At 35.4% G+C, this 26,221-nt stretch overlaps 1 protein-coding gene across 1 annotated transcript; it reads left to right on the top strand.

The window, feature by feature from the left end:
• The first annotated feature begins 19,991 nt into the window (after window positions 1-19,991).
• Window positions 19,992-21,971, top strand: LOC100027943 (serine/threonine-protein phosphatase 2A catalytic subunit beta isoform-like). The gene has a single exon (XM_056802707.1). The coding sequence runs from the start codon at window positions 20,086-20,088 to the stop codon at window positions 21,070-21,072; it is 987 nt and encodes a 328-aa protein (XP_056658685.1). The 5' UTR covers window positions 19,992-20,085; the 3' UTR covers window positions 21,073-21,971.
• The last annotated feature ends 4,250 nt before the right edge of the window (window positions 21,972-26,221 follow it).

Below are 26,221 nucleotides of genomic sequence, written 5' to 3'. Positions count from 1 at the left end.
GATGTGGCAAAGAAAGAACACAATAGAGCTAACATTTCCTTTCACTGACACAGACCAAGATAGTACCGTTTTTGGTTGTCATATAACATTATAGATTCAAAATAAATTTGTATTGCAACAGATAACAAATGAACAATCTGAATATTACATTATTTGGGTCAACGGGGTAGGAGAAGAAGTTATAATTCAAACCTGGGGAAGGAAAAGAGATTGAATGTAACTTGTGATGTGTTCATACTCTGAAATAACACAAATTATTACTTTCTCATTGCCCTTATTTATGTTTGCTTGGAGAAAAGGTGGAAAAAGAGAGCTGGGTTATTTTCAGAACTGCGTGAGATAATTGCACATGTAAAATCTATATTAGATCACTTACCATCTTAGGGAAGGGGAGGGAAATGAAGGAAAACATTTGGCATTCAAAATTAAAAAAAAACAAATGTTGAAAATTGTTTTTACATGTAATTGGGGGGAAAAAAAAGAGCCGTATAGAGGAATAATCCATTTGGAAATGGGACATCCAGCCAAAGAGGAGAGTTGCTCTCTTTTTCAACTCAAAAAAAAAGGTAAATTGAGCATAAGACTCATAAAGCTTCATTCATGTTTTAGTAATTAAGGAGATCCCATTTTTTTAGAGCTCTAGTGTCCCTTAACTAAACAATAGGTACAGAAGCATTTAAAATAATATTTTTTCTTCCATACTTCCCTGACATTTTTCTTTAGTCCATTGAATTATACTTCCCTACAAGTCAATAGTTCCAGGTATGATTGTTTTTGGCAAAACAATAAGAGACAATGAGGAAAAGATATATTTCCCATGAATTTTAGAGGAAATGTACTTTTTGAATACAAGTGGTTTTTCTTTGTTAAACTGTTATTTAGCTGCAAAATGAAATCATATCCTTTTACATAGAAATCTCAGTTGTTAGTAAATGTATTTCATATAAAAGAACATTTTATATGCTGAGTTTTAGAAAAATCTTCCCTTTCTGTACATACCCTGCTGGTTTAGCTACCAAAAGAATTTCAGCAAAAGATGTTCTTTTTTTCTTTGTTGAGATTTTAAATAAACAGATATGTGATAATATTGTAATGAAGTATATGTTACTCAAACTACACCCATCAACTATAGTCCTCATGGGTACTCCCAATATGGGAACTGAGGCTGATGAGGGTTTCCATGGACCGGGAACTGAGTTTAACTTTGGATACTCTAAACCATTATAAGTGCTTTAAGTATTAAACCTATAGCATGGGCCCACTATTATGTGAATCCATTCCCCCTTAAAGGCAGGAGGAAGACAAACACAGAACCCTTCCAGGAATTCATGAGTAATTTCATGTTAATGGATATCCCTAGTTTTATGGGGAAGTGAATTCAGGTTATCTGGTTACTTGGACCTGCTTGAAAGATGCCAGGGTGTTTATAGCCCTGTTATTAATTACAGTTGTGCAGAAGAGGACTTTGCTCCATCATTACCAGGATGTAGCAAAAAGCTTGCTAGATTTGTATGAATATCCAACCAAATTCAAATATCAGTTTTGCCACTTTCTGGTTATGTGACCTTGAGAAATCACTTAACTTCTCTGAGTTTCTTCACAAAACGAGGGCTAGATAACCTCTGAATTCATTGCTAGACGAAATGTGCTATGATTCTTTTTGAGTGAATCTCATTTAAACTGGCACCCAAATGGGCAGATGATTTTGATTGTGTCCTACAAAACTGAAAAGGGTTTATTGTGGTGCTTGTATAAAGCTTATTTACAAATCCTTGGGTCTAGTTCAAGAGTTCCCAGAGTAGTAAACATGAAGCTTGTCAAGAGAATATGGGGAACATTTGGTAACTATTGAAACATTCCACAACTATTGTAATGTTAGGGAAAAAATACGAACCAAGTATTTCTTTATGAAAAATATCTTATTTTTCTCTTATGTGCAGTCAATATGCACTTATTAATCACTTGCCATATATAAGCACTACACTAAGAATACTAGAGAAAGAAAGAAAAGAAAAGAAAAAGACTATCCCTGCTTTTAAGGAATTCACAGCTTGAAGGGGAAACATCATGGGAACAATTATGTATACACAGGAAAACTGGAGGTAGTCAAGAAAGAAGACTAGACTAGCATTATAGGGGATCTCCAGAGGCTTCTAGTAGAATGTGAGATGTTAACTGGACATTGAAGGAAGCCAAGGAAGCCAGAAGTTGTATAGGGATAGAATTCTAGGCATGGAAGACTGTCAGTGAAAATATCCACAACAAGCGATGGAACGTCTCATGTGAGGAACAGCTAGGAATCAACTGTCTCTTGATTGTGGAGTATATGGAGAGTAGATAAAGAATAAGAAGTCTACATAGGTATAAAGGAATCAGGTTATGAAGAACTTTGCATGCCAAAAAGAAGCCTTTATATTTGGTCCTGGAGATTATAGAGAACCACTGAAGGTTTTTGTTTTTATTGTTCTTTATCTTTTTATTTTTAATGGGGTAGAAAAATGTTGACTTTCTAAGACATGTGATTCAGGGAAATCAAATGATTTTGACAGCTGAGTAGAAGATGGAGGGAGACTTGGGGTAAAAAGACCAATAGCTCAGACATCAGGTGATGAGGACATGTTCCAGGGCATATACAAGAGATTTTAGGGAGGGACCATTGATAGAAATTGGCAATACATTGATTATTGGGGTTTGAGAGTGAGGGGTCCAGTAGGAGATCTAATGTATAAACCTGACTGACTCTATAGGGGAGAAGATAGAGTCCCAGTTTTGGAAATGTTGAGTTTTAGATATTTATGGAACATCCTATTTGAAATGTCCTGGAATCATCTGGAGAAACTTTACTGAAATCCAAAGGGAATGTATGATTAAAAAAAACCACTACAAATTCCTAGTTTAGTCTTGGAACTAAATGATCTGAATTGCAGGCCTTATTTCACTCTTTATTACTTATGAAAATATGTGAAATTCATTCAGTCTTTCTATAAGTAACTCCAGTTCTCTATGCCTCAGTTTTTTTCACCTGTAAAATGGAAAATATATCTCAAAGGGACTTGTAAAAATCCAACTTCATAAACCAAAAAGTGCTATTTTTTAAAAAGGCTTGTTGGACTGTTTTCCAGATACTTATCGAATACGTTACTAGAAGAAGATTTAAACATCTGAGGATAAATTAAAATGCTAGAATTCTCAATACATGTGGCTTACTTTTTCTGAGCAAGGTTTTTCAAATAAAAATCCAAGCTGTTTTAATTTCCAAAGGGAAGAAAGTTCTGGTGCTAGAATAAATAAGAAAGGTTCATGTTTTAGAGCAAGATTAAATCTACGTGAAAAGAATGAAAAGTTAGCAATGGCACTGGAGATGTTCGACCAAAGCTAAGTTCTAAGGTTAAGTCTTTGATGGGAATGGTAACTAATGTTTAGTGCAAATGAGCTATCAATGGTGCTGAATTTTTAAATTAAAAATCTCTAATAGCTTCTGCAAGAAAATCTTGGGGAAAATTGCACAGGTCATCATCATTTACATGGGAATGAAACCTCTAGGCTTCTTCCACTCCATATTTTATTCGTTCTCATCAGTTTAAATGAAAAGAATGACAACATAGGGTACTGACCCTAGGGAAACTCATAAAAAGGACAAAATTAGTCCATTTTGATAATGTTTTTGTAATCTATATATTGTGCATGATGCAATATGTCATGTTGCACTTGGCTATAAATCTTTCCAATTTTTACAATAAATTTGAATGTGTGTATGTTTGTTAAAGAAATAATTAGAAAAGTTTGTTTTTTCCAAATATTCCAATTATTAAAATATTATTTTTAACAATAATACAATTAAACATTGACAGTTTTTTATTGATTTTTAACATAAAAATGAATTATAGTGTTTCTTAACCAAATTAAAACATAAGATTAGAGAATGTACTATTCTTTTTTTTCCTTTCTTTCACAAGAAGGTGAGAAAGGAGAACAGGATGAGGCAATGGGCCTGGATGAATTCCAAACCAAGTCAAATACTTTTTTTTTTTCCTGACCTGGGTTATAATTAATTGACACATTGCAGCATTAGCTTAGAATACCTGAACTTGCATAGCCAAACGGATATTTTCCAAAGCATATTGGTGCCTGCAGGCTTATTTTTGCCTGTAGGTGTTTATCTGAAAAACTATATTGAAAGTGAATGGAAATCAAGGTGTTTTCCCAGCAGTAGGAATTAACCTTCAGAAGCCTTGTAGATAGTGCTACCTATACCAAAACATATGCAATGGCATATGGGAAGCCCACCTCTATGTCTGTGCCAACCTCAATAAAAGAGGCTTGGCAGTTTACCCAAAGAATTACATTTACCAGAAGGAAATTTGAAAATAGCAACTCAAATGTTAATTTAATAGTAAGCTATCTTTAAAACAGTAGACACTCAACAAATATTTATGGGGTAGGATGGAAGAAGGTTGGGGAAGGGGATCAGGTGGAAAAGAAGAGAGAAGGGAAGGGAGTTCATATTTATATGGCAGGCACTGTGCTAAGCACGAGGGGATGACGCTGGGAATAGAGAAAGGGAACAGGGAAAAGGTTTGGGCTAGAAGGCTGCTGATGCCCCTTTGAACTTTAACATTTTGCCATGGGAATGGAGGGAGAATAAGTGATAGGAAAATAAAAGGATGGTAAGGAAGGAAAAGGAAAGGAAAAAGGAGAAACAAAACAGGTTATTAGCCTGTATTTTTTGTTGTTATATGCTTTACATGGCCAGTTCTTTCTTCTAAAAAGGTTGACTTTTAGTGCAGACATGTGTTTTGATAAAGTTAGCAAAAATTATTTTAATATAAACAAGTTATCTACTTAATTGGTATGGCAGTTGTGAGTCTTTCTAAAAAGTGTACCACTGATAGGAATAAATAGTCAAGAGATTTGCTGAAGAGATAGAATGAACCAGCTAAACATATGCAAGAATCTGCTTAGGTCCAGGGAGATAAAAACAGAATCACTTGATAAGTTACTGGAAGTTCTGCAGATTCTTTCCTAGCCTGATTGCAAACTTTGAGGTCCCTGGACAAAATGAGGTAACTTCTAGCTCTAAAACTAGAATTCTATGAATCTTTTTGGTAGAAATGGAACTGGGGCAGATTGGTCTAATGCCAAGAGGATTTCCATTCAATGGAAAGATAATAAGAAAAAAGAACTAAATCTATAGTAACTTTTTCTCTTTGTAGTATATGAAATTCAATTTTATCATACCATCTTTTTTGTTGTTGTTCTCTCAACTTTCTCAATGACTTTAGTATTACATTGTTTATTCTTCACCTTATCTTTTCCCCTGCTATCATCCTAAGGAACTTTAATATTCATATTGACCACATAATTTTTCAACAGCCTTAAATCCAAAGACCTCTTCCATAAGTCTGTTGTTTTTCTTGTTCAGTCATTTTACAGTCATGTCTGACTCTTCATGGCCTCATTTGAGGTTTTCTTGGCAAAGATACTGGAGGAGTTTGCCATTTCCTTCTCTAGTTCGTTTTACAGATGAGAAAACTGAGGTAAACAGAGTTAAGTGACTTTCCAGGGTAACACAGTTAGTAACTGAAGCTGGATTTGAACTCCAGGCCCAACACTCTATCTACTGTACCACCAAGGTGCCATATATTCAAGACTAATACAATCCAAAATATATCTGTAAAATGTCTGCTATGTGCAATGAATGGCTTTAATTGCTGGTGGCACAGAGATAAAAAATGAAAGTCATTTTCTACTCTCAAGAAGCTTACATGGTCACATCTTTGCTTGATCCCCAAAGGGAGTAGCATTTTTTCTAAAAGAAGTCATGGAATTGACTTTGTCCCCTAGAAATTCATATTTTCAGGCTCCCTCTTGTGAACTGATATTTCTTTTACTCCATTCTTACTGATTTCTTAGCTCATTCCCCATAGTAATTCTTTCAGAACTTTTAATCTAAAACTTTGAGATGCCATTCTTTTCTACTCTTATACTTCTATCTCTTACACTCTCCCTATACCTTCAATTTTCACTTATCAAGCCTTCTGATCTATTTACCCAATACACACTCATCTGCTCCACTTTATATTTGCATGCCTATGTACCAATCTGCCATTTTAATGTTTCTTCAGCAACTACTGTAGAATCTTCATCCTCTTTGGTTTGCTTTCAGTTCCTGACTTCATTCCTCACTTAACCCTCTACATTCAATTAATCCATTCCTGTTGTGCTCTGCTAGAGAAAAGTTTCATCCTCTACTTTATTATTTTTTGTTCTAATTGTAGTCATGATTTTTGTGATTATATTTAAACATTTTAATGATGAGGAGGATGGTAGCTAGTATTTATATAGTATTTTAATATTTATAGAACACATTGCATATATTAATACATTCATGGTACATAATGTCAACTGGACCCTTATTGCTTGACAACATTCCTGTATTCTCACGCAGACCTTATCTCATTCCCCTCTAACAATTCTAAACTCCTCTGCCCAACATTTGACCTCTAACACATTGATTCCAATTCTTCCACCAGGGGATTGTCCTTCATTGAATCCATTTGATATAAATTTCCACTTCCCCTTCTCTCTTTGAAGGTTTTCAGCATCAGCACACTCTCTTTTCATTCCTTTGAAACACAAGAGGGGCATTGCTACTCAAAAAAAATCACAAAGTTGGGATGAACTAAATAGGGTATCACCTTAGAAAGGCTAAACTTTTGCTGTCCTCTTCCTGCCTACCAAATCCAGGACTGTGCTCTAGTGGTCATCCTCTCATTTTTTCATGAATTTTCAATCCCTCATTCTACAATGGCTCTTTTCCAAATACTGAAAAACAAAAACAAAAACAAAAAAAAACCCTCTTTCCCTGATTCTAAATATCTTCTTCTAAGCCATATCTCCACATTCCTTAAGTGCTAAACTTCTTGGAAAATATGTCTACACAAAAAACTAAATGACACGTCCTTGTTATAAATGCTACTAAACTCTCTCATATGACTTTCAGATACCCCCTTGCTCCTGAGTACACTTCCTCAAAAGTCACCCAAAACCTCCACACTGCTAAATTCAATGACCTTTTAAACCAGTCTTCCTCCTTAATCTTATAGTAACATATGGCAGTATCAAACACCCACTCTATATCCCAAACTCTCTTCTCTTGATTTAGGAAACATCTTGTTCTACTTCTTCTTTAACTACTTCTGTTTTATCTCCTACACTTCTTATGCTTCCTCTCCACCCCCTTAATGTTGTTATTTTCTAAAACTCTATCTGGGCCTTCTTTTCTTCTCTACTTTCCTTATTTTACCATTCTTCGCTTATTTTATTCACTCCAAGTCTTTAATAATTTCATCCTTTTAAATTCTTCAAAATTAAAATTTCTGATCTCTTTTCTGAGAGAAAGGCACATTTACAACTTCCTTCATGACATTTCAACCTGAATTATCTAATCAATAGCACAAACCCTCCTTTTCTCAATTGAATTTAGAGAAAGTCAAAAACTGCTTCCATCATGAAGTTTCTTCTATCTGAAAGACAAAGGGAAAGAGAAATGAAAAAATTTCTTTTAGACCTCATATGTTCTGCAATTCTTTAATGTACATATCACATAATATAATAACTCTCAGTTAATATTTTGATATATTATTAGGCTATAATCCATATAACACCATGGCTCATGTCTTATCAAAACTTAATACTTCTCCCACCACCTAGCAAATTCTTCTCCATATGGCAATTAGATTGATTGAATGAATAAAGGAGAATTAAGCTCCACTTACCTTCTCATTTCTTTGGGGAACAAAGGTTACAAATTTTAGATAGATTTTTCAATCCACATGGGAAAGGAAATTTTCACAAAAGCAGTTCCCTGACACCAATGATATCATAGGCCCAAATACCAATTCCCTTTTAAAAGGAAAAGGTACTTGAAATAAAGATAAATACTATCAAAGTGAAGCAATAAGAATCTATCTTGTGAAAGATCCAAGTATTTTCAAAATTATTTTTATATTGGCAGATTACACCTATTAGATTATAATCTCTTCATTTAATTGCAATATTTAAGCTTATATCTACACTCTTTCACAAAGCTATAAAAAAGTTGTGAAACTAGAAGAAATAGAAGAGACTCCCATGAGTAAAAACAAACTGTCAAATGCCATTTGAAGATTACAAATAGTAGTCATGCTTAAGATTAAACATAAAAGTATAAATCTTGACTATATAGACTTTTTCCCTGTATTACAAGGCACATGAAGAAGAAGAGATGGAAAAATAGCCTAAAGGAAGCCATTCTTTTTCTTCTCTGCTATATAATGACAGTATTCTGTCATAAAATGATATTACTATGAAAAAAGTGGAGCTGCTTTTTGTAATACTAAAATCCATCCATTGATAATTTTTATGTCTTTTACCTGAAGTCATATTTGCTTTAAAAAAGAACAGTAAAATGTCAACAATTGGAATAAAAGGAAAGACTATGCTGACTACTCAGGAGTCTGAATTATATATATATATATATATATATAAATACTGTAGCGAGATCGGGGAGAGAACATGGATCACAAAATGTCAGTAAATAATTATTAAAAATTGTATCAATAAGTACTTAACAAATGTTGATTTATTTAAAAAAGAAATGTAGTTATAGTTAACAGTTAAAGACTAAATGAAAAGATTATGGAATTTCACAAAAATCAGAAAGATGTTAAAGGAAGGTAGTCTTAAAATACCATTTTATATCTACCAAAAATTGAGGGGTAAAAGGAAACAACATTGTTGGAGCTACATGAAGAGTCCTTTGAATATATTGTTGGCAGGACAGTACATTGGTTCTAACTTTAGAAGGCAGTCTGGTGACATACAATGAGTCACAAAACTAATTATGTATTTTGACCTAATGATTTCATTCAATTACTTGTGGGAGTTATCAAGCTTTCTCTAGCTTATCAAATAGAATAATACAATAGTGCTTCTAAGGCCTTAAAGTATGATAGAAATAATCAAATTGTAAAATGGTTCTGTGATCCCATGAATTCTAACATTGCCTCCTATGATGAGGATGCTAACTCATCTATGACTGTCTATTCTACAAGAGTCTTGTCCAAAATTCAATATGTGCTTAAATTCACTACCCCCCCAAACACAGGGGGCCTTCCTTAATTTCTCTTGACATGGAGAGAATAATAGTAGAGAATTCTGAATGGTTATATGCCATCTTGTATTCTTTTTTCATGACCAATTCATCTCTTTTTACTACATAATTTCTTTTTTATTATAGTCTTCCTAATGACACATAGATGCAAATTTTAATTAACGTTCTCTGACATTTTGCGATTTATGTTCTTTCCCTCCTGTTTGTCTCTTCCCCCACCTCAAGATGGCATGTAATATGATATAGGTTGTATGTGTGTTATCATAGAGCACATATTTTCATGTTCATTATGTTGTAAGAAAAATTCATGAAGGAAATGAAATGAAGAAAGATTTGCTTCAGTATGATTTCAGATCTACCATATCCATTTGTGATGATGGAGAGCCTTTTGTCAGGAGTGTCTGGGAGTAGTATTTCACTATGTAATTTCTTGATGATATCTTATTCCCTTTATTTCCTTTTCATAGTTTCTCATTGGTTTTGTGCAGCCCATTCTCACCCACCACAAAACAATCCTTTATGTCAAATTCATCTTTAATTTCTTGAACTCAGTGATGCTCAATGTGTCCATATAGAAATATCAGTTCTGATGGACCTTTGTTTTCATGGGAAGCTTAGTGTAAATAAAGAAGTATTCCCATTTACTTAAAGCCATCTAATCTATACCCTTCCTCCTTTTAAACTACAAACTCAGTTTATTCTCCACCTGCACCATGTCATATCTCTATGTTTATATCTCAATCTGTATCTCAGCTATCGTTTCTTCTCTCTATCTATCCATCTATAGATAATTTCTAGAGGGTATCAAAATACATGTTAAAATTTGGGCAAGAGACATTCTTTATGCACTTGGTATTTCTTCCATGGGTGGACAGATCAAATTCATTTTTGTGAGTATAGTTGTTTTTTTTTTTTGTGAGTATAGATCTTGTCGAAAACACTTTGCAATATCCGTGATATGCAATTAACATAATGTCATCCATCAACAACAGCATCTGGAACACTTTACCATCCACAGGGAATGATTCCTTGATCATCTTTACACTGAATCACCTCCATTTCAGGGGTATTCATGCCTTTGCTTGTACTTCCTCTTTCATGCCTCACTTGATGTTTATTAACAGAGGGTCACTGAACAAGATTACTTCTGTTGTCATTACTTCTTCCAAGAAATCCTGAATTAGCTTGATGTATGGATAAGAAAAAAATCTTGAAGTAAAAGATTTCATAATGTATTTTGTTCTACTGAATTATGTTTTTCATAATAAACAGAAATATGCATAATTTGGTATAATAAATTTTAATTATTGTTGAATATCGGTCATTTATTACAATTGAGTATGAGGTGGACACTTTAGAAGTTTTATGTAGCATTAAGTCAGACAGAAACAAATCAATTAGCCAAGAAACAACTACAGGCTATACATGAAGAGATTCTGGACAAGGATGAGAACTATGGAAACGGAAAAAGAGGCCTAAAAATGATGTCATGTGTAGCTCTGAGTATAGTGGGGGGGGGGGGAGAAGGGAACTTGTTAGGATATTGTACTTTCTTTGTGGGATAAGGAGATAGATCTCAGTTGAAAATCATCCTGCTCTGTAAATTTGGTGAGAAAAGGGTTTGGATTCCTGTTGAAATTGTCTAAGAAATGTCAGAAATTCCTATTTTGGAATGGAAATGGCAAAGTCTATTAAGTACATTTGAGGCATATTCAATTGTCATATATAAATTTTCATCTATCTATATGACTTGGAAAAAATGAAAACACAAATCACTGGCAATAATATTCTATGGAAATCCATTATTGATCTTTTTTACAAGTTTTATTCTCTCAGCAGAATTCAAGCTTATTGAGGACAAGTATTATTTCTCATTTTGTCTTCTTTCCCTAAAACACCTAGCACAGTCTCACATAATAAATGCATGCTGTAATTAGATTTGGTAGCTATTTACATATTGAGAGACAAATTCCCTAAGGCAATAAGAAGTGAAATAATAGTACAAAGAATCTAAGACTGAACATAGGCTGAAAAAAGATGAGGGCTGAGAAAACCAGAAAGAAATTGATGGCCTTAAGCAAAAGTAGAGATAGTAGACTTCATCACAAATGCTGTTGATTAACTCAAGCATTTGCCTGAAAAGGAAGCTTATTATTGTAAAAGATTTGTCCTTTCATTCTTTCCCAGAAATCATTGTCATTGCAATTCCAGCTACTATGAGTCATCCTATAGGAAGAGGGTCAGGAGTGAAAAAACAGAATATACAAGAATCGATTCCAATAGTTCAAGAATACTTCTCCATTACTCTTGGTTCTATCTCAACATTTAACCATCGGAACCACATGTGGAAAGTAACAAGCAAAATCTCAGTGTGTCATTTAGTTTCACAATTCCTCATGAAGAACTCGTACTAACCTACAACACTAAGAGACTGAGAATGATGCTCTATTATTGACAAAAAATAGTTACATAGTCCTAAATAAAAGGGGATCATAATCAAAGAGAAACATGACAAAACAGGGAGGTTACATTTAGTCATTAAAAATAATATTCTGAGATACTTAATATTGTACAAAGGCCTTATCTTGATTCCTTAATTTTGACCACTTGGATTGAAGGATATTGACAACTTTTAACATTTATAAGAAATAAAAAGGGTACCTGACACAATTTGGTAGCTCCCACATATATGAAAAAACAAAAACAAAAACAAAAACAAAGGTATACCTGGGCAGATCTGGGAGTCTGAAGCTCTGATCTGTCCATGTAACTAAATCAATAGCATTTTCTGGTCATAATTAAGGTGCCTAGGGAGGCATATTTATTTTTTCAGGACCTTCTTGGATCATCCAATATTAAGGGCAGTAGCATGCTAATTTGTAGGTACCCTTGACATTTATTTTGTTATTAGCAGGGTAGAGGGCAATATTGTTACAAAGGAATTTGTAAAGAATAAACTCCTAAAGAAACTTTATAGATTAACTGAAATCTTCCTTCTGATGTCAGCTTTAATTAGGTTAAGCTTCTTGGCTAGGATGCCACCCTATAAGCACAAATTAATAGGATTTGTTGAAAATGAATCTTTTCCTATCCTGTTTCCAGTTTCAAATTTATAAACCTCAAAAAGACTATTGGGAGTTGGGGATCTGAGTTACATTCACTATCCATTGATTAAAAAAGAAAGAAAGAAACTTACCTAGAAATGACAGGAGACAAAATTATTCCATTTAAGACTGTTTCATAGCACAGATGTAGGACAGATGCATACCAAATGCCAGTCATTCTGTCAAAGAAAGATTAGCAGTGATCAAGTTGGGCACTAGGCTTTCCATGCTTTTTAGTCCTTTTGTTGCCAGAAGAGATCAGGAAGTAATGATTGTCTCAAATAATGCAAAAGGAGTGTGTCAGAGGAAGAAATCTAATCACTGCTCCCTCCCCTGCATTTATTTTTTTAAAATTATGCAAAGGATTTCATTCATGCAACATTAGATTTGCAACTTTGCCTTATTTAAATCCAATTCATATGCAAGTCATAACCCTATGATGTCATTGGTTGTCTTAAAAAATTAAGGAAAACAACAATAATATTAAAGATAATAGATCATATTCACTTGGTTAACATTTGCAAAGTGTTTTAAATATATTTTCTTACTTTATCTTCCCCATAACCCTGTGAGAAAGGTGCTACTAATGTTTCCAATTTACAGATTGGAAAAATGAGGCTAGCTAAAAGAGGATACATTACTTGTATGGACACAGAACTAGTAAATGGTAGCATTTAAACTCAACATTCCTAGTTGGACTAGTGCTCTATTCAGTATACCACTTACCTGCCATGCCCATGGTAGTTTTGCCTATTTATCCCTATTATATTTTGAAAAAAGAAAAAAAAACTTTATTCCTTTAAAAGCAATTTTAAAATATCCTTTAAGTGTATATCATGTACAAGAGCTATAGTAGGTGTTGCTTAGGTTACAAACTGATGAAGAGGAAAAAGATACTGCATATGACCAAAAAAACCCCAAACTCAGCTGACTGCAATCATCATGAACACAGTATGTTCTATGGCCTTGAAGATTACTGTACTTCACTATCTCAGCTGAAATACAACTAGTAATTATGTACAGACTTATGCTTAATATTCTTGGTAAAATCAAGTAAACAATTTTTGTAAAATAAAAAAGGAAAAAAAAAGTTTAAGATCCAGTTCAAACTATAGGTTAATTCTATCTAGCATTTCAATAGTATATTTTCTGCCAGCTATGTAGAATTCAGTGAATCTCCTAATACACATATCCACTGTTATAATTTGGTTTTGGTGAAGTCCTTTGTCTATTAGATTGCAGCTGCAAAAATTATCCAAACTGGTCAATGAGACTAATATTGGTTTAGAAAAATAATTCTTCTAAAGACCAACCAAAGTGTTTATTTTCAGCTGAGTAGAAGAATGTGTTTAAGTGTGCTTGCACTAGTTATACCTTCAGCACTTTTCTACAGAAGGGCTAGGATTTGTACTAACTAGAACACAAAGCACTGGGAAATTTTATTTGAGAAGAGACTAGTATATAATTCAGAATTTCCTGTAAGACTACACGTAATGTTTATAACTGGTTACAGATTTTTGTATTTAATGTGAGAGTGATCTACAAAGAAACTTAGTTTTCCTGTTAACCGTATTGTTTACCACTGTGGTATGAATAAAACCTAGTATTTCAAGAATTTAGCATCTTATACTTTTGTATGTTCAAATGTACATTGATGTGTATATTCAAACTGAAGGATGTGTTCTTTTCTTAGTGGTATTGTGGTACACCTTCATTGAAAATGAACACTTCTAACACCATTTATAATCAGAAAAGAACATTTCCAGTTATTTTTGCTGCAATTAAAAAAATAATTTACCAAATAGAATTTAATTCTCATAAAATAATGTCTTAATTTGACACATCAGGAATTCTACCTTAATAATCATAATTATTATTATGGGTGTATGGGGTGCTCAGGGAGGGGTAGTATCTCTGGTATGGAAGGCTTGTCGTGCCCTCCTAGGGCAGCTCTCCAGCCTCTGACCCTCACCTGACACCCAGCTCTCACTTGTGGATCCCAGTAGCTGCTAGCATGCAGCAGTGGCCACACCCCGGGCAACGGCTTCAACAGGCCGGCTAAACCTTGTGAGGGTAGCCATCTGGTCGTCGTGGACCGCTGGTGAACCAGGGCTTTGCTCACCCTGCATGTGAAGACTGCTTCGGCTGAACAGATGGAAGAAACCAATAAGAAGGTTCAACGGCTGAGATGGTGACGCAGCAAAGCACTGTGGAGTGCTTAGGGCGTGTTGGAGCACAAAAGACAACACGGCCATCCAATGAAGCTGAGGAAGTCTCCAGGGGTAACGACTTTTCGTGCCAATGGACCCAGGCTTCCAATGCCGAGAGAGTGGGACTGTCTCTGTGCATCGACTTTTCCACTGAAATCTTCATGCACAAGTGTCTTTGTGCACAAAAACACACAAAGACAATCGTCATCCTCGGTTACCGAGAGACTACTACTACTACTACTACTACTACTACTACTAATAATAATAATAATAATTAATGGATATTAATTGAGAGAAGGGACCAGACTTAAATAGTCCAGCATCTACCAGTATTCATGTGTGAACCAACTAGTGGATAAAATGTTAATCGTTTATATGCTTTTATATATCATTATTGTTAAAGTTAAATTTATTATGGTCTATACCAATTCTCAGTGCTTAATATATTAGTATATTATTTATTCACAGCCCTATCAAGTGCCTATAGTTAAATGGGAGTATAGTTTATTTACTTACTTGTTGAGGTTTATTAGTTAAATTATATGAAAAATGTTTTTGGTCATTCAAAGTTCAGAAATTAAAAAAAAGAAAAATATCCTCATACTCTAGCACTGTGTTGGCAAACCTGTGGCATGTGTGCCAGAGGGGGCTACTCCCTTTCCCCTCTGCACCTGCACCTCAGGACATTTATCGTATCACCCACCCCTCTGCCCAGAAGCCTAGTGGGAGTGGTTCCTCCCTTCCCCATGTGGAGTAATGTGGGGAGCTCGCATGTGGTATGAGAGTTGCAGTTTGGGCACTTGATCTCTAAAAGGTTTGCCATCACTGCTCTAGAATGTTCTATGAAGCTAGAAAGACTCTGAGTATGGACCTCATGATAGAGAATATGGCTATTTTTCAAACACCATCATGACTAAGTTCAAAGAGTATTACAAATGGGTTGGCTATGGCATGATGAATTTTTCAGAAACAATGAATCTCCAAGATTCTCATTCATAATTGGTAGAAGAACCACATATAATTGTAAGATTTTTCAGATATTGAAGTCAATGTTAAGGATGTGTGTAAATGTGTATGTATATGTTTCTTTTTGTGTGCATATATGCCTATATTTTGGGTAGAAGGATATCTAGCACAATCTAAAAATAGTCCATCTTGATATAATAGGGAGAAGAAAATCTGTTTATTTTAGATTGATTTAAAAAAAAAAAAAAGATTGCATGCCCCAGGGCCAAAGTAAGTTTTTGTTCTCTTTAGGACTTCTCACAAAAATCTTTTCTATACTGTCTGCTCTATGGTTTATAGCTACAGGAGACAAGTTTGCTCTCTTGCTTCTTAGGTAGTATTTTTTAAAGAAATTAGATTGTGAACTATTTAGGAGTAGGAAATGAGTCACAACAATCTTTATACATACATACATTCTGTGTCTTGTGTATAATTTAGAGATTGATATTGTGAGTACTTCTGGTCTTCAAAGGTCACCTCAGGTGCCTCTTCTTACATGGGGCACCTCCTTCTTTATTTCATTTCTCTTAGGATTAGCACCCTCTCCCTCTACATGGCTTTTTCTTCTTTTTTGAGTCCTGGGCCCCTTTAGCAGTCTGGTGAAATATGTACATCTCTTCTAAGAACAATGCTTTTAAGTGCATAAAATAAAGTGAATTAAGATGAAAAGCAAAACCAATTATATTGAAAAACTGTTATCAACATTTCTTTAAGTTCATGGATGCCAAATTAAGAATTACTGCTTTAGAAAATACTTCTAACATATTTATCTGTATGCATACAATATCCTCCCTTGTAGAATTTAAGGTCCATGAGTGCAAGTGTTGTTTCTCTGTAGCCCTACCACTAGCTACAGTATTTTGTATGTGATATATGCTTAATAAATATCTCTTGAATTGATATAAATTGTTGATTTGAAATGCTTTTAGACATGCTATTTTCCCCATAGGAACTTCCAAAAACACTGTTCTTTATAGCTCAACTACTAAATGTGGTCATAGTGAAATTGCTAGTAGATGGTAAACACGTTAGGGATCGCATCCTTCCTTCAATATTTTACCAATTTAGATGCTTTCTCAACCAATTCAGATCAAAATGCCTCCTAACTTTCACTAATAAGTTTCATAAATTATTGTGGCAAAAAAAATTCTGGTTATGAGTCTCTCTCTTTAGAAAAAAATTTAAACCCTTACCTTCTCTCTTAGAATCAATACTGGGTATTGGTTCTAAGGCAGAAGAGTAGTAAGGGCTAAGCAATGGGGGTTAAGTGACTTGCCTAGGAGGGTTAACTAACTGTAAAGCTAGGAAGTGTTTGAATCCAGATTTGAACCTAGGTCTCCTATCTTTGGTCCTGAGGGTCCATTATAAAGTCAACCCTTTACCAGTAAGACCCTCATCACCTCAAGGCTTGGAATATTGCCATAACCTGCTAGTTCTTTAGCTCAGATCTTTCTCCACTCCATTCCATCCTCCATTCATCTGTTAAAATTTTTCTTCCTAAAAGATAGGTCTAATCATACTACCACGATGCCCTTTAATAAACACCAGGGACACCTTATTCTAAAGTAAAATATAAAACCCCCTTTATTTGGCTTTTAAAATCTTTCATAACTGTCTTCTTCCCACATTTCCAGTCTTCTTATACCATACTCACTTATACTTATCTCACTCCACCATATTGAAATTCAGTATCCCTGGAATCATTGCTGCTCTTCAAGCAGGACACTTGATCCCCAACTAGTGTTTTCACTGACTATTTCCCATGAGTGGAAAGTTCTTCTTCCTCATTTTTATCTGTTAGCTCAGTTGCTATTTTAAAACATATTAACCAGAGTCAACTGTTAAATGTTATGCAGGCAAATTTCTCCTGAATTTTAGCACTGACAATTTTAAATTGTTAGCAATTCATGTGAATGATACTTCCATACTGCAGTGTATTTGTTACCCACTAAAGTGGATACTCCCCTCAATAGTGCAACTTATGTTTTCCTAGCATGTACTCCCATACATCCTATCCAAGGCATCCCCATAGCATGCTGGTAAGGGCCTTTCTTTTAGAGCAACAGTGCTCATATTTGTTTGGTCTCCAGGACCCTTTAACATTCTTAAAATGACTGAGGAAATTTTTTACTTCTAAATATTAGAGAACTGCAAAACTATTTTGTTTATGAGGATTATATTTAATATACAGTCTTCCCTTGTTATGTCATGGCTCACTGTACTGTAAACAATGAAAATGCAGTATACCACTACAGCTTGTGCAAGTTTGCCAACATGAGATTTTACACAACACACTATTAGCTGATGGGATGAAAGGTGACCAACCATAGTTCTGTGTTGTGTCCTGGGCACTGGTTGGCTCAGTAACTGTAGCATTGGTCTGTTTGCTCTCCCACACTATGCCCATACATTCAGCATTTCTCCGTGATGTGTGATGTCTGATGGCTGCTTGTATTGTTGCTCTGTGGTGTTGTGATTTTGTAAAAGTTTGAATTTATTTCAAGCCCCATGCCACCCAAATGTTCTAATACTTTCTAAAGCTTCTGGCAGTAAAGTCAGTACTGCATGGATTTTCACCTATCAAAAATTATAGCTAATGGATTTTAAAATTCAAATCTGACCTCAGACACTTAGTAGCTGTGTGACCCTAGGCAAGTTGACCTCTTTTAGCCTCAATTTCTTCATTTGTAAAATAAACTGGAGAAGGAAGTGGCAACCATTCTAGTATCTTTGCTATGAAAACTTCAAATAAGATCAAAGAGTTGGACACTACTGAAACAACTAAACATCAACAAAAGATTTTTAAAAGCTTTTAATTCATTTAAACAATAACATTTAGCCTAATATAAATTAACCTAAATAACTTATTTGGTTAATGCCATTTTCCCAACAAAAAGTAAGAAGAGAAGCACTGCTCTTTTAGAAGATAAAAAACCTTGAGTATTATGTATTTTGAGTAAATATTCTAAGATAAAAGTGACCTCTGAAGCAAAGAAAATAAAACTATGTAGTTAGTACTTGCCTCCTTATTATCCCTATTAGGATAAACAAAAATGATCAATGAATAAAGGACCTCTACCATGTTAGATATTTTCTGCCAACACAGAGAATTCTGATAAGACTAACCACAGAATGGACCTGTGACTCTAATGCATGCCCACTACTCCATTTCCACTCTGTCCCAGAAAACCACTGATTGATTATGTACTCTAAGGGAACCTAAAAGGTTATCAAAAAACCAATCTTTACTCTAAGAACTAGCTCCAGTGGTCTTCCTTAATGCATTAACTTATCTTCCTTTCAGTTTAGTTCAAGTTATTTTTTGACTTCCAGTTTACAAGTCATAGTGGATCAGGTTCTCCTTGAATTCCCAAGGAAGTCTCTTTTTAATGTCTGATTTATTAGAAGACAGCTGGTTTCTTATACCTGCTTCTACATTCAATCTGTTGCCAGATAAATTTGGTCTAAATTTGGTCTTACAAATATGTAATTGAAAAAATACAAATTATATTTTAGTATTATTATACAATTAGTTTGACCTCACTGAGACCTCTTCGAAAGGTTCTCCAGAATCCTGGGCCACACTTTGAGAATATCATTAGAGCTCTACTGGTACTATGAACATAGCCAAAGTGGCTTACTATATTTGCTGTCCTCCCCCCCCCCCCCCCCCCCCAGAGCATAAGTCTTCTCCATTTCTCTTGAATTTGCACATGCTTTGCACTTCAGTCTTTTTCACTTCTGCAGAATTGAGTCCCACCTTTCTTCCAGGCTCAGCTCAAGAGCTCTTTCCAATTTCCATCAATCTCTCCTGCCCTTCTCCAGTTGCTGGCCTCTCCTTTTGTTCTTCATCCCTCTTCCCGGTTAGTTTAATTTTTTTTTTTAAGTTTACTTGTGCTATTTGTGATTTCCTCCCTCTGAGCTCCAGGAATGCAGGGGCTGTTTGACATGGCTTTTGCTAGTTTTTGTTTGTCCTAATTCTTGATGCTAGCTCAGTCTTTGTTTTTGTAGAGTAGGATTGTACCAATTAGGTATTCCCCTTCCAACTCCCAGGTGAGGAGGACCATCTCTAGAACAGAACAGGTCTGCATGATAACTGATGGCCTCAACTTTACGGAGGAGTACTGGTAGGCTAGGCACTAGTTCAGGGTCACATGATGAGTAGAACAGAACAGGTCTGCATGGTAAGTGATGGCCTCAAATTTGTGGAGGAGTACTGGTAGGTTAGGCACTAGTTCAGGGTCACATGATGAGTATGAGTCCGAGGTGGCACATGATCCCAGAGCTTTCATTCTATTTATCCTTTATACCACGCAGCCTCTTTTTCACACAGTAGGAACTTACATTTTTGCTGACAGAAGGAACAAAACAGTGAATCCCACGGGGTCCCCCCCTTCCCCACCACAATCAGAAACCTTTGCTAGATGCAGCTGTGCACGAGGGCTGAGGAGGAGGAGGGGCGGAGAGAGCCTCGTGCGTAGAGGGTGGTTGGCTTCCTTCCTCTTCCCTCCCCCCAGGCCCTCCCCTAAGAGAGGAGGTGTGGCTGGACTAGGGTGGGGACAGGCTTCAGAGACCAGGACTGGTGAGGAGTTGTTGGGCAAATCAATACTCCATGGCGGAGGAGAAGTTCATTAAAGAGCTGAATCAATGGATGAAACGACTGAAAGATTGTCACATCTTCACAGAGAAGCAAGTGCATACCCTATGTGAGAAGGCTAAGGAAATCCTAATGAAAGAATCAAACGTTAAGGAAGTCTCTAGTCCTGTTACAGTCTGTGGCGATGTCCATGGCCAATTCCAGGACGTTTTGGAAATCTTTAGGATTGGTGGGAAATTACCAGACAAAAAGTACCTGTTTATGGGTGACTATGTTGACAGAGGCTTTTCCTCAGTGGAAACTATGACTTTTCTGCTATCCTTAAAAGTACAATATCCAGAGTTTATCACGCTATTGAGAGGAAACCACGAGTGTCGGGAGATTACTCAAGTGTATGGTTTTTATGATGAATGCCAAAAGAAGTATGGAAATGCCAATGTCTGGAAATATTTTACAGACCTATTCGATTATCTTCCTATTACGGCTTTAGTTGACAAGCAGGTATTTTGCCTCCACGGGGGTCTGTCTCCCTCCATAGATACCTTGGATCATATAAGAGGTTTGAATCGATTTAAAGAAATCCCCCAAACTGGACCAATGTGTGATCTGTTATGGTCTGATCCAGCTGATATTAAGGAATGGGAACCCTCCCCAAGAGGGGCCGGCTACATATTTGGAGCGGACGTTTCTGAAATCTTTTCCCAGGCCAATGGTCTTGCACTGATTTCCCGGGGTCACCAACTTGTCGAGTCCGGATTCAGCTTTTCTCATAACGGAAGGGTGCTGACCATTTTCAGTGCACCCAATTATTGTTACCGTTTTGGGAACCAAGCTGCTATCATGGAACTGGAAAGTCCTACAAAGTACTCCTTCATACAGTTTGAACAAGTACCTCATGTGAAGTGTTCTGTTTTCTCACTCCTACCTGATTCCTATAGACAGCCTTGGAACAAACATTGGAAAAATTTTGGGCATTATTTCCAAAATCTTTTAAGAAAGTAAAGATAATTTTGTTCTGTGCATTGGGATGTTTCAGAATAAAACCCCTTCCAGGGACAAAATGGGCATATTGCTAATAATAATTCAAGGATGAAATAATAGCACAACACTGTTTGAAATCAATTAGTTCAACAGTTTGCCTGCTATACAGAGTTTTTTTGTAGTAACTTCCATTTTTCCGTAGGACTGATCAAACAGAAAAGGTAATCAGTACCTTAATTTCCTTTGGTGCTTATTAATATGTGAGTTTTAATTATTGAGTTTGGCAGGAATCATAGATATTAGACCTAATTATTTTTGTTTAAACTTATTTTCATTTGTCATATATATATATATATACATATATATATATATATATTTGGTTAAAATGTAAATACTAGTTTACCTAGAGAAATGAGAAAATTTTTAACCTGAATTTGATTTCAGACAGGTGAGAATGTGATTCAGGGATGTGTATGAGGGTGCTGTCAGCACCAAACAAAACAAACATGTTATTTCAAGGAGGAAAGGTTTGTAAAGGATACTAGTTTTCTTTTGGGACATATTGAATCAAAGATGACCACCTTGGAAATAAGCACACAGAAAAAAAGTATATAAAAAGTGGGACTGGTTTTTTGTTTATTTGTTTTTTTTTTTACCATAACTTTTTAAAACAACTTGTGTTTAAAAGTATTATATCATTACCTTTTTGATGTTTTAATTTCAGTGGTGTAGAAACCCCTACAAAGGCCCCATGCTTGATTCTACTACTTTTGTCCCAGACTTCCGCTAAGTCATCCTCCAGAGATTGAACCAACATTCTGAGGCATTTCTTTAGAGCTTTCTTTTTTATTTTTTTCAGACCTTCAGTAAACATTAATTAAGAGCCTACTAGATGTCACTCATCTAGTGGGGGGGGGGGGTACAGAAAGAAGCAAAAGACAGTACCTGCCCCTGAGATACTTATAATCTAATGAGGGAGACAACATGCAAACAAATGTATACAAATCAAGCTACATACAAATTTACCAGGAAATGATTAACAGAGGGAAGGCAGTGGAATTAAGAGGGTTTGGTTAAAGCTTCCTGTAGAAAATAGTAGATACCTGTGGAACTAACAAGCTGTACAAGTGCTTGGAGGGAAAAAGCAACAACTAGTCTTTTTATTACCCTATTTTGATGTTTTAGAAGAAAAATAGAATTTTAATGTTTTCCTCTTCTTTTAAACATCTTTCCTTCTACCAGTGATAAACTATTTTCCCAGTTTGCAAAGATTTTAAAATTAGGTTTAAAAATATCTTGTTTTATGACTATCTTATTCTCAGAAAAAAACTCTGAAAAGATTCCATTTCACATTGAAGTCCTATGAAAACACAACTTATGAACACTTTAATGTATGCACTTTTCTTTCACCTGGAAAGCCTTTTCCACCCTAGAAAAGTATAATTATCATTAGGAACTTAAAAAAAAAAGATTAACAGTGTTATTTTTATTTAAATGCCCATCTCTATGTTAGAGTTCTCCTTCCCCTGCATCCCCCAAATGTAAAAAGGTACATGGTAATAATTGTTTTTTTTTTCTGATTTCAAGTCCAGTATTCTATCCACCTAGCTGCTCACATTTTAAAAGGTTGCTTATGAAAGTTTATGGCTCAATGTTACTATGATATGCAAGGAGTTAAAAGCAAAGGTCTGTTTGTGATAATGTTTCCAATATTTATTGAATTCTAAATGATAATTTTCATTTTATATTTATGGTTGTTAGTATTCATCTCATTTTCATCTTTTTTGGGGTGGATGAAGTTTGATTAGGAGCAAACTAAGGAAAGTCTATCGTTCTGTTATTCTTTTGTATTTAATGTTCTGCAGGTTATCATTAAGCCTGATAAAATGATTGCATTTTGTAATTGAATCTGGATATTGGAATGAAAGCTCATACTATTATTATTATAATTATTATACAAGTAAATCAATGCTTCTGGACTTAGCTTCATCTAGCTGACACATTCCTAAACAAAGATGCTAGGTGTTACACTGTCTGATTAGTGTTAACAGCTTTGATCATTTAAGGGATGACTTCAGGTGTTACTCATGCTGGGAAGTAGATGGAAGGCAGAGGACTTTTAGCAGAAATCAGCAAGCCAAAAAAGAGATGAAACCTTCTGCTACTAGTGCCAAGATCAAATTACAATAGTCAAGAATAAGCCAAAGCTAAATGAAGGTTCCTTTTCAACATTTGGGAGATTAAAAATTCTTATTAGTACTAAGAGGACACAAATCTTGAGTAGCTTAAATAATGACTAACAAAATCTTTCTTCTCTTTATCATTATTATTATGCTCTAGTTGATTTTTAGTATCTTATAATGTGAATATTAAATATAGCATTACAGTATATTTGTCAAGAAAACCCCAAATGGGGTCACAAAAAGTCAGTTTTGTTGTTCAGTGAACAACAAGAGAAAGGGACAAGATTTTTTTGCGACCCCATTTGGGGTTTTCTTGACATAGATACTACAGTGGTTTGCTCTTTTCTTTTCCATCTCATTTTGGAGATAAGGAACTGAGGGAAAGAGGGTTAAGTAACTCACTCAGGGTCACACAGCTAGTAAATATCAGGCCAGATTTGAACTCAGGAGGAACAATTCATCATGCTTGTTCCTCTGATGGGGGATGGGGGTGGGGGGGGGAGAGAGAGAGAGAGAGAGAGAGAGAGAGAGAGGGAGGGAGAGGGAGAGGGAGAGAGAGAGAGTGTGCTGGATGTGTTCCCAAACTTTTAATGAACATGTGATATGGCATAGGATTTAACATTGGCTCAATTGACAACCACATCATCACAGAGGAGATTAATTAAACATGTGACTTGATATGGAATGTGCTCTAACAAGAAGATAGTTAGGACCCTGTGGCAGCTAATGTCCTGCCCAGGAATTCTTTTGATCTTTATACTGAAGATTTGGTAATACAGTAATCAAGGAGGTAACATGATCATGAGTCTGGTATATGATTACATGGGTTACAATATCAATACATGAATTATACTTTCAGGATGATAATATACCTTGGATGCTGCACTTCTTTTTCTTCCTAACTCAGTCTAGAGATATCCACATGTTGTGTGTTCACATGTATCCTTCCTGAAGCAGTAGTCAGCGTCTCTGCAGTCTTAACCCCTTGGTGGACCTCTACACATATCTTTCTTATTATAATTAATATTAAAAATTCACATTACAGTATCACATAAATTGAGAGTTGGAAGGACCTCATTAGTCACCTAGTCCAATGCATATCAAAAATGATCTTCATTATAATACTACCAGAAAATGGTCATATAGGCCTTTCTGAAGATCTCTAAGTTGGAGGTAGGAAAAAACTCAACTGCAGAAGCATCCCATTCAACTTTTGAAAACTTTGTGAGGAAGTTGTTTTGTTTTTAAGTGGTGCTTTAATTTTTATAAAAAATCTTCACAACAATCCAAGGAGTTACAGGGTAAGCTTTGTATAATAATCACATGAAGGTAATTTTAGAAGAAGAAAAGTCTAATGACTTGTCCATTATCATAAAATTAAAAAAAAAAGCTTCTCTGGGAACTAAAGTCATAATCCTAAGATTTTATAATCAAAGTCAGAACAGGGATTCAAAGAGAGGTCTCAGAATCAAAACTAATACACACTTTCAAAATAATTAGGAGGTACTCCTTTTTTTTTTTGTCCAGGCAATTCTATTTCTTATACATACTTCAAATGATAATTTATTTGTTGTTAACAAATGGCCATAAGCAAAATTTGATTTATTTGAATTATTTCTATTGGATATTTAATTTATATGTTTATGAAAAAAATTCAAATAATATGAATGAAAGACTTGACTTCATCTCAGTATTGATAATTCATTACATACATTAATCACAGGCATAAATGTTTCTAAAGATTATAACAATAAAGGTAATTTCTGTCTGATTTAATCCTTTTTAATGATGTTCCATGATGGTATCAGCAATAAGACCTTGGGGATCTATGAATATGCAAACAAGAGAGACCCTGTATTTTAGGGATTAGAATGCCTGTAGTAGTCACCAGCAAGTGAATCTTAGTGAAAGGGTCAAAGGCAGGCAAGCAACAATGGGGAAAAACTTGTCAGGAATAAAGATGAATGATAAAAGTGTATCCTTCAAATAATGTACTGGTACTGAGAGCATTCCATAGTTACTTTGTATGACTTGAACACTGTACAGGTAGCAAAGAAATAGTATATGGGGCAGCTAGATGGATTGGTGAATTGAGAAAGCCATGTCTACAGACTAGAGATCCTCTAGACCCATGATGGTGAACCCATGACACATGTCAGCACTGACACATGTAGCCATTTTCAATTACATGCTACCACATGTAATTGAAATGCCTCGAGGCCCAGGAGTCTCCAGGGGAGCTGTGCACCCACAGCTATGGCTGTAGCCATGCCCTGGCTCATCTTGGCTGGGGGTGGTGGCTTGACAAGCTGGCCACAGGAGTGGGGGAGCAGTGGTGGGTGGTGTGCACCAGGTGGCTGGGACTCTGTGGGGCTACTGCAGGGACAGGGAGGAGGAGCAAAAGCAGACAGGTAAGCTGGCTGGAGAGCAGGAGCTGCTGCCTCAAGGCACCTCTGGGGCAGACAGCTGGGGAGGGGTGGGGTGGGGTGGAGCCAGGCTCCTAGAAGCCTGGGTGTGGCTCTGGCCCATGTGCAACTGAGGATTGCCTGGAACTGATTACCAGACACTTTTAGCACCCTGAAAAATATAGCAATAGATTTATTCACAATTTTTCCCTCTACGTTCTTTTATGATACCTTAGTCTCAGCATTAAATAATATAAAAACCAACAAAAGAAACGGAATGAAAGATGAAAATTTAGACAATGAAATTCAGCAACCAAAAAAGTCACTAATAGGCAGGTTAGTTAAAGAATCCTCCCTCCCCTCACTTATCCTAGTTCATGGCACCCCACACAAGTTAAATAATATCAAGACCAACAAAATGAACCAACTGACAGATAAAGAAGTCACTAACCAGTTAAGTTAAAAGTTTTTGGTTTATTAAATACAATTATATATTACAATTATACATTTTTGTTATTTAAACTAAAAATAAAAGAACTCTTCATTATCAAGTCACATGAAAAAATGTTTTAAATTCCTTTT

The sequence above is a fragment of the Monodelphis domestica genome, chromosome 6 (genome assembly GCF_027887165.1).
Source record: "Monodelphis domestica isolate mMonDom1 chromosome 6, mMonDom1.pri, whole genome shotgun sequence".
Classification (NCBI taxonomy): domain Eukaryota; kingdom Metazoa; phylum Chordata; class Mammalia; order Didelphimorphia; family Didelphidae; genus Monodelphis; species Monodelphis domestica.
This window is presented reverse-complemented; position numbering and strand designations above follow the sequence as displayed.